Here is an 18,310-nt window from a genome sequence, read left to right on the forward strand (position 1 = left end):
ATTCAGAGATGCCGGGCTGCCACATGCTCAATTAAGTGTTTATTGCCGGACGGACAAAGAGTGTGCCTCCAGGGAGCAGGTGGAGGGACGGGGAGGGGGAGAGGGGGAGGGGGGGTGTGCTGACATGGTGGTGTTGTGAATCTGGGAAAGTGGTGACCCCAGAGGAAGGAGTGTGCTCCCCTCTGGCCAGGATCCCGGAATAAAGAGCACCAAGTGTTTGGGCACAGGGCACACGTGTGTGTGAAGCTGACAGGGGGCCTCGGGGAACAAAACACCATGGAACCACTGTCCACTAGCTTCAGCAAACAGGTGGTTTCCAAAAGCCTGAAATACTCAGATCCATGGTTCCTTCGGTGTACTTCCACAAAAACAGTGTACGTATCAGTGGTATAAAGATGAGTACGATGACATTTAAAGTTTGACTTTGGTGTGATCTCTGTACATGTGTGAAGTGGATTTCAGGGAGGAATAAATGTTAGACGGATAAACGTTTTTATTCAGCCCTGTGGCCTTCATGTTCAGTGTTGAATACGTCCTCATGTAAATCAGGATTGCCAGTATGGCTACTCTGTAAGCACACTTTCACATCTCTCGACACACACAGGGCCACATGCAGGCGCCACACTCTTGACACAGACACACGCACACACACTCACACACACATGCACTTAGCCCTGCCCACCACTGGCAGTGTCCCAGTCACACGCTCCCTCCCTGCCCCAGTGGAACGTGAGAGCTGCCATGCTTCTGAGCTTCCCACACTTCAGTGTTAATGACACTGGGGCAGACACACAAAAGAAGTGTGCCCCATCACACAAAGCTCAAGTGACCCCCCCCCCCCCTCCTGCCCAGCCACAGCACAGTCAACTGAGCTTTCACAGGGCTCTCACAGGCAAACCATCTGGACAGATGGGACACTTACCACCCAAGGGCCCAGAGGAGACTTGCTCTGTGAGAGAAAGGGATTTAAAATAATGTGAAAGTTCAGTATTTAAGATATTTTGGGGACTTTTGGACATTATAATTACTTTTTGACATGAAAACGTAAGAATAAAATAAAATAGTATTATTAAAAATGAATCAAATATTGAATACAAATTACCAGTGCAAATAATTGCAATTACCACTACGATTTTAATGTAATGAGACATTAGAATGAAAAATCTCATATAATAATATTAATATCAATATTAGTGTATTATTCAAATTATTCAAATGAATTCATGTCAATTGTTATTTGTTCCATCTTTCTCAACCACAATAAAGATGTTTTGAACAAACTTAAAACCCTGATATTGTACTCCATGTTCTTAACACGTTCCAGCTATGTCTGTAATGCTGACTGATTAGTTCCCATTCATAGCACATAGCTTGTTAATAGACATTTTGGAGGACACCTCCGAGCTGGGATTGGTTAAAATACAGTGAAAACCAGAATCACATATTTTTGGGGTTAAATTGCTCGCTGGAAACACTGGAGGCAAAAATCTTACAGCTCATCAACAACATGATGGAATAACATACTTGGTTACACACCACTTTAAAAATGGACCTATAAACCAGGATGTCTATGAATCAATCAAAACCTTTCACAGACGGTATGGCATGTTTTATCTCCACAAGGAGTCAGAGCTGTGCTCACTATTGTTGGGTTCTTTATTTTTCAGATATAAATATACAATGTACAACAAACATATGCCTAACCAACATGTCGCATTAAGAATCTGGTCTGCTCTATTCATTATATTTAAATCTGATAGTATGGTGAATGTTTTCAAATAGAATGTAATATTTACCTGTACTGGTTCCAGAAATGAATGGGTCTCATTTAAATCATCTAAACATTGGGCAAAATCCAAATAGTGGATATTTTAGAACCTGGCATAAAAACTGGGCTTTTACAAATTTACAGAAGCTAGGTTCTTAGACTGCCAAAGCAACTATGCAGCAGAACAAGGCTCTGTGAAGGGAAACCATCACTTGCTGTACCAGGGGAGAAATTACTTTGTGTTGTATGTTGGGGGTCAGGGGTCAATAAATCTCAGGATTTTCATTCTTTTCCAGGGGGGTCACATTGACCTGTCTGTAATATTTGGGGGGGTCTACAGTAGACCCCCACCCAGTAGACCCCCCCGTTCCCCCCTCATTCTTCACAGCTTCTGTAATATTTCTACTTAAATCTGTGACTACAATGTTGCAATTTTAGGTTTTTGTATTGTAACTTATATCTCTTATCCATAAACTCTGCACAACATTACAACATTATTCCTCAGTTTCTCCATTAAATAATTTTTAGTGACCAGATTAACTTGCTCTGACTCCCTCCATGGCTCAGGAAGTAAAATGGCATTTCATTTTTCCCATACACATACCAATAACATTGCTGTTTACTGTATTTCCCAAAATTTTTTAGGAGAACCATTCATTCAAAAGTGCAGTGGTAGATAGATTTCGGTCATCAGGCAAAGATATCACTGTTCTACATTCACTGATTGACAGCCAAAGAATAACATTTCATATCCATTTTAAATAGGGATGCCTGGTTCCAACATTTCTGCTGTTAATCAAGTATGTATTTTTTTTATTATGGGTGCTAAACCATCATTGTATATTGCTTAATCGGTGGTTTTAATTCCTATATGGCGCCATCTACAGTCAAGGGTTGTAAATTGCCACAGCCAAAGATACAATTTGAAAAAAACATGAATAGAGATAGACTAAAATTCATAGTCACAAGTTTGGATAAAACTACTCTTTCAAGAGTATCTCTTTATTTTTACTATTTTTCCACATAGAATAATAATAGTGAAGACATCAAAACTAGTAAATAACACATGTAGTAAAAATGTTAAATAAATCAAAATACATATTTTTTTTAAATTCTTAGTAGCTACCAATTGCCATGAAGACAGCTTTGCACATTTTGCACATTCTCTCAACTACATTCATGAGGTAGTCATCTGGGCTACTTTTCCAACAGTCTTGAAGGAGTTCCCACATATGCTGAGCACCTGTACGCTTTTCCTTCACTTTCCTTCACTCAATTGGGTTGAGGTTGGTTGATTGTGGAGGCTAGGTCATCTGAAGCAACCTTCCATCACTCTCATTCTTGGTTAAGTAGCCCTTTCACAGTCTGGAGGTGTATTTGGGGTCATTATCAAAACAAATGACAGTCCCATAAAGTGCAAACCAAATGGGATGGTGTATCGTTGCAGAATGCTATGGTAGCCATGCCGGTTCAGTGAGCCTTCAAAATAAATCGCAGTGTATCCAGGAAAGCACCCCGACACCATCACACCTCCTCCTCCATGCTTCATGGTGGGAACCAAACATGTAGAGATTATATGTTCACTCACAAACATAGTTTGGTGTTTCCAAACTTTTGACTGGTTTAGTAGATTCATAAATTCATAGCCGTAGTGTGGGTAAAAATTCATTTAGAAAATTGAGATAGAAATTCATAGAAATAGATACACAAAATGCATACAGATGGTAGATAAAGATAGAGATAGATTCATATATAGATCATAACTCATAAATATATACGGCCGTATTTGAGAGGATCCAAACAACCACACGCGACTGCATGCAGCATACTAGATTGAGAATGAGGAGTTTACAGTACATGGGATATGATCTGGTGTTTGCCATTCGGTTTGTCAAAATCAGACTCAGAAGTGCTTTACATTGCTAAGTATATTTCCACATACTCAGTACTTAGTGTGATGGTGCTTCTATTGGTAGAAAACATATATAGACTGAATGCACAAAAACCACACCAAGTTGCCAATAATTTATTAAAAAAATGGGTGCAGGGCATAACGTAATACATGGAAAAATTGCATCCTTGCAGACGCTCATAACCATGTAATGGTCGTTGTAAACGTCACGCTCTGCTGGTTGAACTTGACTCCTATGGGTGGTGCCAGTCTCAAAAACCGTAAGCACATCGCCTAAACCCTACAGTACAGTACACCCTACAAGTAAATTAATGGCAACTTGGTGTGGAATAAAAGAGAGAAATGATCGGAGTTAGTCGAGAAGCTACAGTTTAATAGCTAGCTGGTAGCGATGATCCTCACGAAGAGTACGTCCAATGGGTTTGAGTCACAAAACAGTACTTTTTAAAAATAGTAATTTAAAATAGTAATTTTAGAAATCTCTGCCCGTGATTGCGTAACACTCGCGAGAGCCCACAGGGAGTAACGTTACTTCATCATGGCTGGCAATAAGTTGGCGTTAGAGGGGAAAATAAGTATTATAAGCTTTCTTTTAGGACTCGGTGTTGTTATTATTCCCCTTATTAGAACATTCGCTGGACATCTTGACTGGGTATTCGACTATCTCACTGGAGTGAGAGGGAAAATAGCTATTGCTGTGTACATCGCTGTTGTCAATGGCTTCTTGCTAATCATATACAAGGGACCTCTATATAAGGTAAGAGCTAGCAAGCTAACGTGTGAAATTAGATAGTTACCTGACGTTACAACTAAGTTACTTGGCTAGCTAGCTAACCATCTTGTTTGCTGATGAATTAACCAACACGACAGTCAACTATCGATCTAGGCTTTATCTACATTTTTAGATAATTAGAATTGGCCCTCTTCTAACAGTGAGTTGTGCTAACGTAGCTAGCTAACTACAGTAATAGCTTGCTAATCCTGTTAACTGTCTATTGGATTGAGACAGCTGTCACCTTGGCTTTATTCGCTAAAGATAGACCCTTAACGGTAAGATGGATAACACTATTGAAGTTGGGTCACTAGACTATGCCCAAGGATATGTTGTTTTTGATTTGGAGTTAGCATTCTACTTTCATTGGTAACTAGATACAGTAGATTTGTAAGTTCAAGTTAGATGTACTGTAAGTATACTCTTCTTTCTGTCAGGTTGCTGTGCGAGCCTGCTTCCTAGGCTTTACTTTTGGGTGTGGCTTGATTATTAGCTTTTCTCAAACCACATGGACCCACTTTGGTTGGTAAGCATCTAATACATGCACATTCAGTCACTCACTTGCTGTACTAACCAGTGTTTGATGTCTGTGTATGCATAGTTCTCAATAAATGTACCTTCATGTATTTCAGGTACATGTGCTCCCTGTCTTTCTTTCACTACTCTGAGTACTTGGTGACAGCCATCATTAACCCCCACAGCCTGTCTCTGGACTCGTTCCTGCTCAACCACAGTGTGGAGTACACAGTGGCAGCCGTCTCCTCATGGGTGGAATTCACTGTAGAGAAGCTCACTTTCCCAGGTCTGTTCACCTTACCACGCTTGGACTACATTCTTCAGTTTGAGACCAACTACATAGCTGGTGTTGCTTCATACTGCACGGGCAGGAAAGCGTCTGCAATGTAGTAAGAATATGTATGCACTCACAGACAGTTCATCCTGGATAAGAGCGTCTGCTAAATTACTCAAATGTAGTCTGCCTGGAACAAAGACAAAAACCTCTCACTGAGGGGGTTATGTTATCTGGACCGGAGCGTTTTTCACTGGGTGAATGTTAATGGGTGTTGGTCAGTTGCCCTGTTAAAAGCCCATGGCAGTGTCAGCTTGAAACCAGTGTACCCTAATTAAGCACTCATAGGATTGTTTCTCACAATCAATAACGATTTATTTTTGTATAAAGAAAAATGTGTATAAAACGCATTTAAGAATTCACATTTGTGTGTGGAAAATAGACTCTGGTAGACGCTCCGTGCTCCCTGGTTGATAACACATTACTTGTCTTCGTACAGATCACTGTTGGATTGGTTTTTTTGCATGGCATGTTGTTCTATAACAACTCTGTTGGCTGTGAACTTTGTCTTTTTCTCAGAGCTGAAACAGCTGAGCTGGCTCAGCCTGGTCGGCCTGGTGATGGTGTTGTGTGGGGATTTTCTGCGGAAGTCTGCCATGCTGACCGCTGGCTCCAATTTCAACCACATAGTCCAAAATGAGAAGGCCCAGAGCCACGTGCTGGTCACCGACGGAGTCTACGCCTTCTTCAGACACCCCTCCTACGTGGGCTGGTTCTACTGGAGCATTGGCACACAGGTAAACGCCTATTCTGGCAATCACTGCTGTTTGAAAGGTGCTTTTTGCACATGTTCCCGGCATTCCCAATATTTCAAGAGGTGCCGGGTGGAATATTCCTGGAATCAGCAGGTAATCAACGGTAAATCTGTAATCCTCTAACCTGAAAAGCCTGACCATTTGGGCTTGTTACGATTTTGTGTTCGTAGTCACAGAAGCTTGCAGACTTATTATGTACAAGCATAATTACTTTTCCAGAAACCTGATATATTTGCTTCCTGCCATCCAGGCTTTTGTAACTGAAATAATCACAATATCTTATAAATCACTGTGTGCTCTTTTAAGGTATTGTTTTAGTCGTTTATGTACCTGAACTTCCAAATTTAAAGATGTTTACATCAGCTGCCCTGACTGGCTGAGAGAATGTTCTAGAACCACCCCTGAGATGAACATGATTGATCTTTAGATATGTTGCAGGTCAGCTGGATGCAGAACGTGGGTGGGATGTTTTTCCAATTGGTTGTGATTGATTTGTTGCATTGGACCCGCTATTAAGTTTTCACTGCATACCATTTAGAAGTGGCAAAAATTCTAAGGAGTTTGTTTTATTGATTAAAAAAAGCTGTTGCTGTATAGCATCACCAAGTCCCATCCAACATGTTTTTTAAACTGCTCACCATGTTCATACAATTTCTGAGTGTTGTTTCTAATTCATAGTGAGAAGTACCAGGCCACCAGGGGATCTCATTTTGACTGCAGCAGACCATTAAATGCTAACAATCAAGCCTGTTTAGCTGATTTCCTGTCCTGTGTCTGTCGTTCCAGGTGATGCTCTGCAACCCTGTCTGCATCGCAGGCTACACCATGGCCAGCTGGCGCTTCTTCCGTGAACGGATTGAGGAAGAGGAGCTCTCTCTCATCCATTTCTTTGGAGAGGACTATGTGAAATACAAGAAGAAGGTGGGTACTGGGCTGCCATTTATTTCGGGCGTTCGCGTCAACAGCTCCTAGGTGTGACACGGGGCGCCCTGGACATATGAACATGGCAGACGGGCACTGTGAGGGCGGCCCTAGTCAGCGTGCTGTGGATTAGCGCCTCGGGTCGCCCTGCCTTGGCGGCTTAGAGCTCACAAAGACTGACACCTATGACCGTTGGTGAAGGGCTCCCGTCTCTTTATCACTCCTTGGCCTGGATAGACACTCATTGGAAAAGAAACAGCAGCACCCAATCTTGAATATCTGTGGCACACATTCAACCACCTCTCCGTTTGTCGTCTTTGGTTTGGTTAGACTACTAGGGACTTGACATTCTTTGTCTACATGTTTTCCTTTTATCTCTGTGACCTGACAGGCTCTCTGATCTGTGTGTTCCTTAGGGAGAGGTGGAATTTCTTCAGCGGATACTGAATTGATTTTAGCTTAGCTTACTGAATCAAAAGTGCTGTAATGAGCTTGGGCTGCATGTGTTTTTTCTGTTTGTCTGGCTCATTATTAGGACTCTGCATTTAAAACAGAATCGTTTTCCATATTTTGAACGAGTTGGTAAATCTGAACAAAGAACCTCAGAATCTGAATGAAGAATTTCTGAGTGACTAAGTTAGTAAGTATACAAAGGTAACCGAAATAGATGGCAAATAGATTGCCCATAACATAATATATGCTGATTGCCCACATGTAGTATTAAAGGTAGGACTGTACTGTTAATAAAATGTAAATCACGTGATGTCAGTGTTTCAAGAGCGTACAATATTTTGAAACAACGCTGCTTGCCACTTGTTTCTTAATATAGTAATTCTATTTCTATGGTTCTAATAGTTAACCAAATTTATACCAATACCCTGATATATATCACACCATGAATCAGAGTATTTGGTCATTTTGACAATTTGATTAATTAGCCTATATCGTAAAGCCCTATTTATACATATCAGCCCAGAATGTCTACAATATATTAATGCACCCTCACAAAAAGTGTTATTTTAACTCCCATCCCATGTCCACTCAGGACTGAAAGGCTGTACAATCACCCTTTTCTAATTTGACAACCTGAGCAGGTTGCAGCCCGGTTCTTGGATTCCTCCAATTAGTACAGAGTATCAAGTCAAACATCCTTTACTTTGTAAATAATGAAAACAAAATAATGACAATCCATTCACCATTTTATTCCAGTCTGCTGTAATGCATTTTATCCCCAAATGGCCTTACTGTGATTCTTTCAGTGCTCCATAGTGGCATAATATTTTCACCTTTGGTTTTGTTGCAGAGAAAATTGGTTGTCACATTTTGCTGACTCGTCATATGCTATTGATTAAAATTAATGCATTATCAAAATGTCTAAGCATGTTATAAAAATTTTCAATATTTTTATAATGCATTATAGTCAGTGGTATGTTCTGAGTCATTAAATATTTTTAAATATCGTTGGGGGGGGGGGGGTTCTACTACCAGCACAGAGAGTCAAAATAAGGCCATGTTTCCCTTTAACATTGTCCTATGAGTCAAGGTGATGTTCATTCCATAGGGTTTAAACTGTAAGACGGCCTTACAGTCACATTCAGAATGCACTGAAGAAAGACTCTCTCTCTTTCTTGCTCTGTTATTTCTTCCTTCAGTGTGCTTGTATTCTCAGTCTCACTGTATTAAAACCGACTAAAAGATGCATTCCTATTATGGCGAAGAGGTTCAGAGAGGAAGGGTCATCATCACAGCAATGAGCTCAACCCAACATGGCTTCCTCCTGAACTACCGCTTGTCTCAGGTGAAAGGTCATCTCTGCCTCTCTCTCTCTCTCTCTCTCTGTGTGTGTGTGTGTGTGTGTGTGTGTGTGTGTGTGTGTGTGTGTGTGTGTGTGTGTGTGTGTGTGTGTGTGTGTGTGTGTGTGTGTGTGTGTGTGTGTGTGTGTGTGTGTGTGTGTGTGTGTGTGTGTGTGTGTGTGTGTGTGTGTGTGTGTGTGTGTAATCAGAACAGTCGAGCACTGTAACAGTATGTTGACCTATGAGTATGTTTGTGAAATTAGGACAGTCGAGCACTGTAAAATTGAATTTATTAGATTAAAAGATGAGAATATTATCTGTAGATTAATATAAGAGCACATCCGGTTGGCTGCTGACGTTCAACACTTCACTGCTCGAAGCATGACCCAGCTGAGCTCACACTTGTGTTGCACTACAGAATGCTAATACCATCATTTATTACAGATCTACATGTACAAATGTGTCATGCAGAGGGAATAGCAATCTCTCGGTTGATTTACATTTATTCACTTTAAGGAATTCTTCGGAATTAATTGAACACCATTTCCTGTGAAATAAAATGTAAAGATTCTCCTAAGAAAACTGCCTTGTCCTTCCATTTGTCTTTTGTGTTGTCACAGCTGTAGTTTTGTTGTTTACGCATATTTTAAATAACTACAACAAGCCACACTGCTGCTACCATGACATACATTATACTTTGAGTTGTTACAATTTGAAAGCAAAGATATGCTCCGTTTCATCCCCCCATCCAGCTGTTTAGGGAGACATCTCCTTCCAAATGGCTATCTCTGTGGTCTTCTGCTTCCCTGGCCAGTAGAAGTCCTTGTTCTTTGGGGCTGCCTCAGAGACGTTGCTGAGTGTTTGGTTGTCATCTGTGGTATGGGTTTGGTCATTTCTGTTAAAACAAAGCATAAATGTTGTGCTTTAATAGAGCAGTTGTATGCTGTTTACTCAAGATAGTCAGATAAAATCTGCAGAACAGTTATTCAACTGTCTCCTTGCCAGCTTACGTCAGTGTTGTTGAAATGGCCATGTTGGTGTCCTCGTAGATCTTCAGCATAGCCTCTGTACGATCATCTTTCACTTCTGTTGGCTCTTTCGGTCTGTGGTAACATTGAAGAAAGTACTACTTTATGTAATTATGAAATTCATCTCATGAGACTAAATACCTGAACTGGTTTTGCCACTTTTAGGAGCAATTACTGTGACACTGACCGCAAAATGTCCCCAAAACACACAATATTACTCCCACCATGGTTGAGTGTTGTATCTGGTAAGTTTCACTACTGTTCCAAATTGCTCCATTTGGAGATTGTCTTTTAATGTGGTTTGGTGCAGCTCCAGACCAAACGTATTACCTGAACACCAACAAAATTAAAGAAGCACCAAACCTTCCTTTTCTTTCTATGCAAGCTGCATATAGTAGAAATGCTGCCAAACTGTTGAAATTCAGACAGGACAGAAAAAGATCCTGGGCCTGTATAATGTTAGTTAGAACATGAATATGCATCGTACCTGGGTTCTAGGCGTTCCTTCACCTTAGCGATGGATCGGATGTAGGGGCCAATTTGCTTGGCGATGGTCGTCAGGTAGCTATTTTCTTGTCTTAGTTGCAACAGATCATGAAGCTGGGCTGAAAGACAACAGAAATATGCAGGATGTAAAACAAATGACTGAAATGTATTCAGACCCACCATACAGAGGATTGCAGTGGTATTCAGTGCTTTAGGACTTCAGAGAATTCTGCTCTCAAAATCTGTAACTAAAATGCATTTCTTTGGGATATTCTGTCACTGATTCAGAACATGTCCATGTTGATAAGGTTTTAATTAACACATTTTAAAAAAGTGGAAGCTTGATTTGTTAGTATTAACCTCAGGCCTGTCTGATATCCATGTCAAGTAATGCTGAGGCAATTTTGCACCACTCTCTGCTGCACCCCTGGGTGTGGTTGGTGTGCCATGACCAGGATTTAAACACCCCAAAGACACAACTCTACTGTGGGGCAGTGATCAATGTGCCACACAAGGGCCCAACAAGGAGCTTTTAAAACAAGTCTAGGAGAACATTCTGGAAAGCTATAAGAAAATGCCCAATTTCAACTTTTTGTAAAGAATATGGCATAACCAGGCCTAGTGAAGTCCGTCCACTGAAACTGAGCAACAAGGCTGGTGGTCAGAAAAGGCACAAAAGGCCATTGGTAACTGAAGGAGATGCAGTTCAACAGCCAGGATGGGGGAAACCGTCAACTATGAATACTGTAACCCAGGTGTTTTACATTGCTGGATGAGTGCTACAGAGAAAGTCATTGCTGAAAATCTGTCATATTAACTCCTGTTGAAGCTGCATGTTGCTAAAATATGCAACATTACACAGTGTACCTAGACAATATATATATTTTTTTTTTACCTTCATAGATTTCCTGTTCATTAGCGACCCTCTGAAAGGTTTCCTCCCAGATCTAGGGGAAGGATGAGATGGAGACGCGCCTTAAGAGGTGAACATCTATAAAGTGCATTGTGGGAATACTTTTTTGGGAATCCTCACTGATTCCCACCTCCTCAAGCATGGCCCTCATGAGTTTCACTGCAGAGTACTCCGAGGAGATCTGCCTGTCCATCTGCACAGAGGTGTCCAATATGTCTCCTACGGTGTCCGTGTTGATGAGGGAGTGGTGCTTGGTCAGATCCCTGTGCACCTTCTGCACCTGGTCCTTTAGTTGCTGGACGGATGTCTGCAGCGTCTGGACAGAGTCAGTAAATCACAGAAGGGGTTTGAAGCGACACGTCGGGGTACAAGAGTCAAGGTAGGACAGTGATCGCAGTCTTGCACCACAGAGCTATTCATGACATGTATTTAGAAAACCGTGAAAACCTACGATGTGAGAGCCCTCCGCTATATTGTAACAGCTGGTAGAGGGCAAATGAAGTGTTATAGAAGCTCACCCTGTAGTTGTTCTCATAGTTGCGGCAGTGCTCTGTGAAGGTGGTCTCCCCACCCTCCGCCAGGAGGACCTTGGTGCTGATGTAGCGGTGGGCTGAGGGCTTCCGCACCGTGGAGGATCCCAGGGACATGTCACTGATGGGAGGGGAGTGGCACTGCATAGACAGGGAAGACTGGGGCCTGAGGGGACGGAAGGACAGTTACACCAAACTATGGATGAATGGGTAAACACTCAGCCAGGTTTGTCCTCCCTCCAAAACACGACAGACGCGTGTTTGCATTGGGAGCACCAGTGATGTGCGGCTGACGTTTTCCCATTGAGTGTTACTGTAGGTCTGCACTATTTCCATGAAGCAGGTGTGCAGTGTGACTCACAGACCACCGGCAGACACCCCCCCCACGGTGGAGACTGAGCGTCTCTGCCCCAGCAGTAACAGACACTCAAGGCAACGGGCAAACTCGGACCGATACTCCGTGTTGATCTAAACCAGGAACACGGAAGACAAACCCAGTGTATAATTGGGATGGGACCTAACCCAACATTGCGTGAAGATGACTGGAGCAAAAGGGTCTTTACCTTGCTACTTTGAGCTGGTCTCAGTCTGTGTGGCAGTTTGACAATCTTTTTCAGTCTCTCCATCAGTTGCTGGATTACAGATATCACAGTCAAACAAAATTTTCATAAAAATTGCTAGTGCTTCCTTTGATGTATGGGTGCTTATTGGACATAAAGCATCATACGTACATATCCCATGTCAAGGAACTCAAACTTGTTGGCAGAACTTAGGAAAGCTGAGCATGTGACCAGGTGAACCTAGGGAAGGGCATTGGTTGAAGTTGAGTTCCATTCTACCTGATTTGCACCTGTTAAGGTGGGACCTCTGTTTGATTCTGCAGTCTTAGTTCTCTGGGACAGACAGGCTATCCATATAAAAGCCATTACCTGGAGAGTGGGTAAGAGTCCAGCCAAGTGAGACAGCTGTTCTTTGAAAGCTCTCTCTTTCTCCTCATGCTGACTGTTTAAAACAAAGAAACAATGTTTAATGGATTTTATTACAGTAACTGGACCAAGATACATTACCTCTGACCCACATGTCAACACCAAATGTCTTGTGATTACCGGCCTGACTCTTCAGCTTGTGATAGCATATGTAGCAATTTGGAACATTAGTTTCTGAGTTGAAATTGCCGCCATGCAAACCTTATGTCTCTAGTCTCTGACACATTATTATTAATTTGTCTTTTATCTATTACGGTCTGCCGCCATGGATACTGTTATCCTCCAGTGGGATCTATAAATGTGGAACAGGATACATGGGCGGCAGACATTAGACAAGCCATTAGGCTCAGGGTGTTCAATAAATCAGTGAGTCCCAAATGTCACCCTGTTCCCTACATTGTCCACTACTTTAGTGCGGAGCTTTGTGGGAGAATAGGGTGTCATTTGGAATGCACATGTGCCTGTCTATGGCCCGACTTCCTGCTTTGAGAGTTCAAAGAGTTTAAACTGGTTCTGAAAGGGTAAAGTCAATCATTTAGGCTGAATGTGTGTGCTCACTATTCAATTCAGATGGCCCATTCAAATTGCAAATATTATATTCACTTTTTTTTCTTATTATGATCACGATTGTCTCTGCTCCCACCTTTTCAGATATTCCAGGAAATATGAAACAAAATTAACTTTATTCTCACCTTTGTGCTACTTTTAGGAGAATCCTTTTTCTTTCTGCCAGTTTTTCCTTCAAAAGAAGACAACATTATCTAGGTCAAGATTTACCATAGCAAATATCTAAAAATGTACTAAGGTAACTAACAAGTATGCAAATCATATTGAGAAATGCATTTTAATGAATACCATTTAAAAAGTATTACATGAACTTTCTCTCAGTAAACATTTAGTATAAATATTGCACTTAATTGAGCAATTGAACAAATAAAATGTAATCAAATTTTGTTCTAATGTAATGTTGTGAAGAATATGGCTTTACTGTGACACCTTGTGGTAAAAGGGAATGCAAACACATTTTTTGACATTTTTGTAGAACAATCTCATATCTGTTTATTTTTACAGAGCAGCAGTTGATTGAGAAAAGCTAGAATTGGAATGGAAAAAACGCTGAGCTTTGGTGAGTTCAGTTTAATCAAAATGGCATATTCTGCTGTCAACTCACCTGCACGTTGTTGAACAGAGTACTGATAGCGGACTCTTCCTCCTCCACGTTCTCTCTGACTTCCCCGATCATGGCCTTTAGTAACATGATCGCCTCTCTTGCTGATGTCTGGAGCTCCTTCACTGCCTAGGGGTCAGGGGTCACACAATGAAAGGGTGTGTGGTGTGCAATATGGGAAAGGTACGTAACACCAATTTATACCGAGGAGTAAGTAGGTAATACTGATTTATAAAGAGAAATAAGTAGTACTGAGTTATAAACATGAATAAGTAGGTTATACTGAATTATGAAGAGTAATAAGTAGGTAATACAATTATAAAACAAAGAATGCACTTACTATGACAGCTTGGTCCAGCCTTTCACAGCCCTGAATATATGCTGTCTCAATATCAATGCAGTGTGCTCTGCTCTCCCTGAAGGAGACAAACACTGAATTGCTTGATCTGCTTGATAATTTAATTATTTAAGTGATACAGTATTAGAGATCTGAGCTGACTGTAACTCACACTTGCATGTCTCTGAAACAGTTGATGCACAGCATAGACTTCTTCTCTGTGGAGAACATGATGTATAACTCATCATGGAGGGCTGTGGGTAGATAGACACATGGTCAGTAACTCTCGGGTGGAAGGCGTCGATCCAACAGTTACTGTTAAAGGGTTAACGCGTTAAGGCTGGGTTTCGAGAACACAGATTAAGCCTAGTCCAGGACAACAACAAAAACAAGGCCAATGGAGAGCTTGATTTTTTTAGTCCTAGACTAGGCTTAATATGTGTCTGTGAAACCGGCCCTCAAGGTTAAAGAAGAATTTTAACACACCACACTTTTTGTGGGCCTCCTTGGTGCGCTTGGCAAGGGAGACAATGTCATGCTGGGAGAACATCTTGGCCTTGTGGGTTGTTTCCCTGCAAGCTCTACACAGCGGCTGACTACAAGTGTTGCAGTAATCCATCACATCCACGTCCTGTCAAGAGACAAGACACAAAGATGTAAAGCCTGCATGGCTGGCAGACACAAACTACAGGTATGTAAGGAGAGTTTTTGCAGACATGCATAAACGGAAAGTGTACAACAGTTTTCCTGTTCCAAGAAATCATTGAGAAAAACAAACATTAATACCTGTTTCTTGCATTCCAAGTCACAGTTAGCACACTGAACAGTCTCCTCACAGTCAGTAGAGTTATCCACTAGGAACTTGAGCAGGCGGTCCTCTTGGGGTAATGCATTAAGGCCTTTAACAAGGGACTGTTGTCTGTATGCAAACAGAAACTTTTTTTTTAGGTAAAGTGTGTACTTTTGCTAACAAGAACAAAAACAAACATGTAGCACATATAGTTATTAAATGTATTAAAATAAAGATATCCTTAAAAAGTAGGTAGAAGCAAACTAAGAAGATTTTACGTGCTTTTAAGTTGTACCCTGTGTTCTGAGTGCAAATCTGCTACAGCTGCTGAACTATTGTTCTCCTGTATCAATCTCCCATTACCACGGATTTAACTAGTCTTCATGGCAGCGCAGCCACAAATAGCTTCCCTCTGAATTCTGATTACTGGTAGGCAAGGTAATGTCTATGATAAGAATAGCTACCAGAAACACTGCATATTGCTCTATACCAGCAGGATTTCTCATGTCATGAATTAATCTCATAAACAAACATTTGGCTTAAATTTAATAGCCTTATACTTACTACAGTCAGTTGTAGAGCCTCACCCTTTCACTCTTACATTAAAAATAGAACTCCTGTGAATGCCTCACCTCAAATGTACAGGCTGTCGACAGTTTATTAATTCAGATATAGCTTGACTGACACAGTCATCAGCAAGTTAAAGCTTAATACCATTTTACATAATAAATGCAAGAGTACTGCAAATGGGATTTAGAATAATTTACAATTTAGAATACTAGGGTAAACCACTTCAGTTAGGACACAAAAACTCTTCACAACACTTCATCTAGTGCACAAAAATAATTCAGAACTATTTCATTAGGCCACAAACATATTTACAGCCAATTAACAAAGATAATAACACTAACTACAGGACAGAAACGATGCGACTCAAAAGGCAGTGGCCTATATTACGGAACTCATAGGCATTCTGGAAATATCACTACAATTTCATCTGAACTAGTTTGTACTCACATTAACTGCATAATAACTACTGTGATACATAAACCAGTCCTGGAGATCCCATCTATGAACTTAACTTGAGCCCAAAGAGATCAAACCTTTAAATGTCATGGTATTCAGATTCTCGATCTACGTACTGAAAGATGCCGGCTATCCAGGACCACAATGTTCTCAATGCCAGGCAGGATAAAACAAAGGCAGGGTTTATACTACAGCTGTCCATTTCCCTCAAATAATCCCCTAGGACTTTCATCTCGGCACAGCCAACTGGTGAGGGTATATTGTTCTATCTTTCAGTGTACATGCATATATAATAATAAATACTTCCAGTCACATCAGGCATGATTGAGGAAATGAAGTCGAACAGTCCATTACGACTAGAAAAACGATTGATGAGTCATGCTGGTGTATGGCAGTTATAAAGAGCCTAGACGTCTTACCCACAGAGAGGGCAGGTAAGTTTGCCTTCCACGGCCCGGCCACGCAGACAACTGGCACAGAATGTGTGGTAACAGTCCAGAAGACAGGGTTGTTCGTACTGCTCATGGCATAAGTGGCAAACCAAGGGGTGGCAGTTGGCACTGTCTGGGTCGTATAGGTTATCTAAAGGGCAGAAGATTCCTCCAGACATCTGGAAATAAGACACAGGATAAGTCATTAGTCATGCAGATTTATACCCCTTCATAAATAAGTTAACAGGCAGATAAAGACTAATGAAAGGATGTGGAAGCATAACGAAGTTGAACCATTACCTTGCTACTTTCTGCCTTATCTGCTGTCCCAAGCAGGAATGACAGATATGTGAAGGGTGTTTAAGTGTGACCAGAAGGGATGGAGTGCTGGCTATGACGTCAAATCCCAAACCAGGGGACCCAGTGGGTAGAGGTGTGTCCATGGAACAGTAGTCCTTGATGACAGAAGAGCAACCAGAAACCAGTCATCTGTCAACATGTGACCAAAATACATCACCCTCTCTAATCTGTACCGCCCACCCCAGCTTCCACTGACTCCTGATAAATGCCATTAATTGATTCCTAATGTGGAATGAAATTATAGCAGGCACAATAAAGAAATACATTTTCATTTTGGAAAAAGCTTATCTTGTCTTTTTAAAGTCTATGCCACTTTATTTCCTCCCTGCTCACTGTGCCAGAATTCATTATAAAGCTATTGTTACAGAACTTTTTCCCAGGAAATGTTATGTTTTTTTCTTGCCACACATATTGTAAGTTGCATGAATGCCAAATCATTGACTGTCATCAGCTGAGAGATTGTAATGTGGTTATGATTAGCACATACTGTACAATATGGTAAAAGGGAGTACCCTACGAGCAGAAATTATTTTGAAGCTGGTTAGGAGTGCATTATAGATAACCATAACCCTTTTCTTAACCTTAAAGGGGATATCCCAAATACTCTCCCACCTTGTGGAAGTTATCTGAATTACGGTGCATTCAAACCAGCTCTCTTTCAGGTGAATGGAGCCACTGAAAAGACTCCAAATGCTCCTCATTACTTTTTTGATTATGGATGATCGTGTGTCTTAAAGCAAGTAGAGGCGAGGCGAGTATAGTCGAATCGGTACTACGCAGTGAAAAAGCGCCATTATTAATGACACGTATTCAAGATCGGGAAGGTGGCGCTTTTCCATTTGACCCGGAGTCCGCGGCGCCTTCAAATGACCAATACAATCTCTGCACATTAGAATGACCTTCTGTTAGCACCCAAATTAATTTCTGGCGAGTAATAGTTGTGAAGCACTATCAAGGGCTAATCTCATATCAGGGATGTAATGTCATTACAAATAACTTATGTAATCATAATGTTTGTTCAAGAGCGTTTTTGTGGAAAAACGTCCTTTAGAATAGAGAGGCGGACTTAAACCTCATGGGTACGACATAAAAAATTAACAGTTATGACCATGTCATTATAATGGACCATATCTTAGTTTCTCTTCTGATGCCCAGGATCCTTCCACATAATTCACATTCCCTTTTTGTCAAAATATGTTATGTTTGGAGTTTGACAGCGCAATTTTTGTCATCACCATAACATGTAGGCCTACCTCCAGAAATGATACAATATACATTTTCTGTCGATTCACATGATTTTACATATGATTGCAGTGCAACTGAGTTGTCTAGAATGCTCCAACGGTAATGGTATCCTTTTTACTCGTCTAATGCACAGATAATTCCACGCATGCTAGAGATAGTTACCATACTGGGGATTTTGAACTTTTGAAAATAATTAAAATATTGTTGTGTAAATAGACAGCTCGTTAATTAGATGAGCA

At 41.1% G+C, this 18,310-nt stretch overlaps 2 protein-coding genes across 2 annotated transcripts; one reads left to right on the forward strand and one right to left on the reverse strand.

The window, feature by feature from the left end:
* The first annotated feature begins 3,989 nt into the window (after positions 1–3,989).
* On the forward strand, positions 3,990–7,741 carry icmt (isoprenylcysteine carboxyl methyltransferase). Its single transcript, XM_010875733.4, has 5 exons — positions 3,990–4,437; positions 4,890–4,978; positions 5,085–5,254; positions 5,822–6,039; positions 6,844–7,741. Exons 1-5 carry the CDS (start codon positions 4,219–4,221, stop codon positions 7,027–7,029), a joined length of 882 nt encoding a protein of 293 aa, XP_010874035.1. The 5' UTR covers positions 3,990–4,218; the 3' UTR covers positions 7,030–7,741.
* A 1,206-nt stretch (positions 7,742–8,947) lies between these two features.
* On the reverse strand, positions 8,948–16,921 carry rnf207b (ring finger protein 207b). The gene is made up of 18 exons (XM_010875735.5): positions 16,767–16,921; positions 16,455–16,645; positions 15,006–15,138; positions 14,706–14,850; positions 14,392–14,473; positions 14,223–14,298; positions 13,886–14,011; positions 13,407–13,453; positions 12,658–12,730; positions 12,460–12,528; positions 12,292–12,360; positions 12,090–12,196; positions 11,717–11,894; positions 11,329–11,514; positions 11,181–11,232; positions 10,287–10,404; positions 9,782–9,874; positions 8,948–9,666 (listed from the first exon to the last, which is right to left on the reverse strand). The coding sequence occupies exons 2-18, from the start codon at positions 16,643–16,645 to the stop codon at positions 9,528–9,530; spliced, it is 1,884 nt and encodes a 627-aa protein (XP_010874037.1). The 5' UTR covers positions 16,767–16,921; the 3' UTR covers positions 8,948–9,527.
* Between the last annotated feature and the right edge of the window lie 1,389 nt (positions 16,922–18,310).

Source organism: Esox lucius, chromosome 12, assembly GCF_011004845.1.
Source record: "Esox lucius isolate fEsoLuc1 chromosome 12, fEsoLuc1.pri, whole genome shotgun sequence".
In the NCBI taxonomy this organism is placed as follows: domain Eukaryota; kingdom Metazoa; phylum Chordata; class Actinopteri; order Esociformes; family Esocidae; genus Esox; species Esox lucius.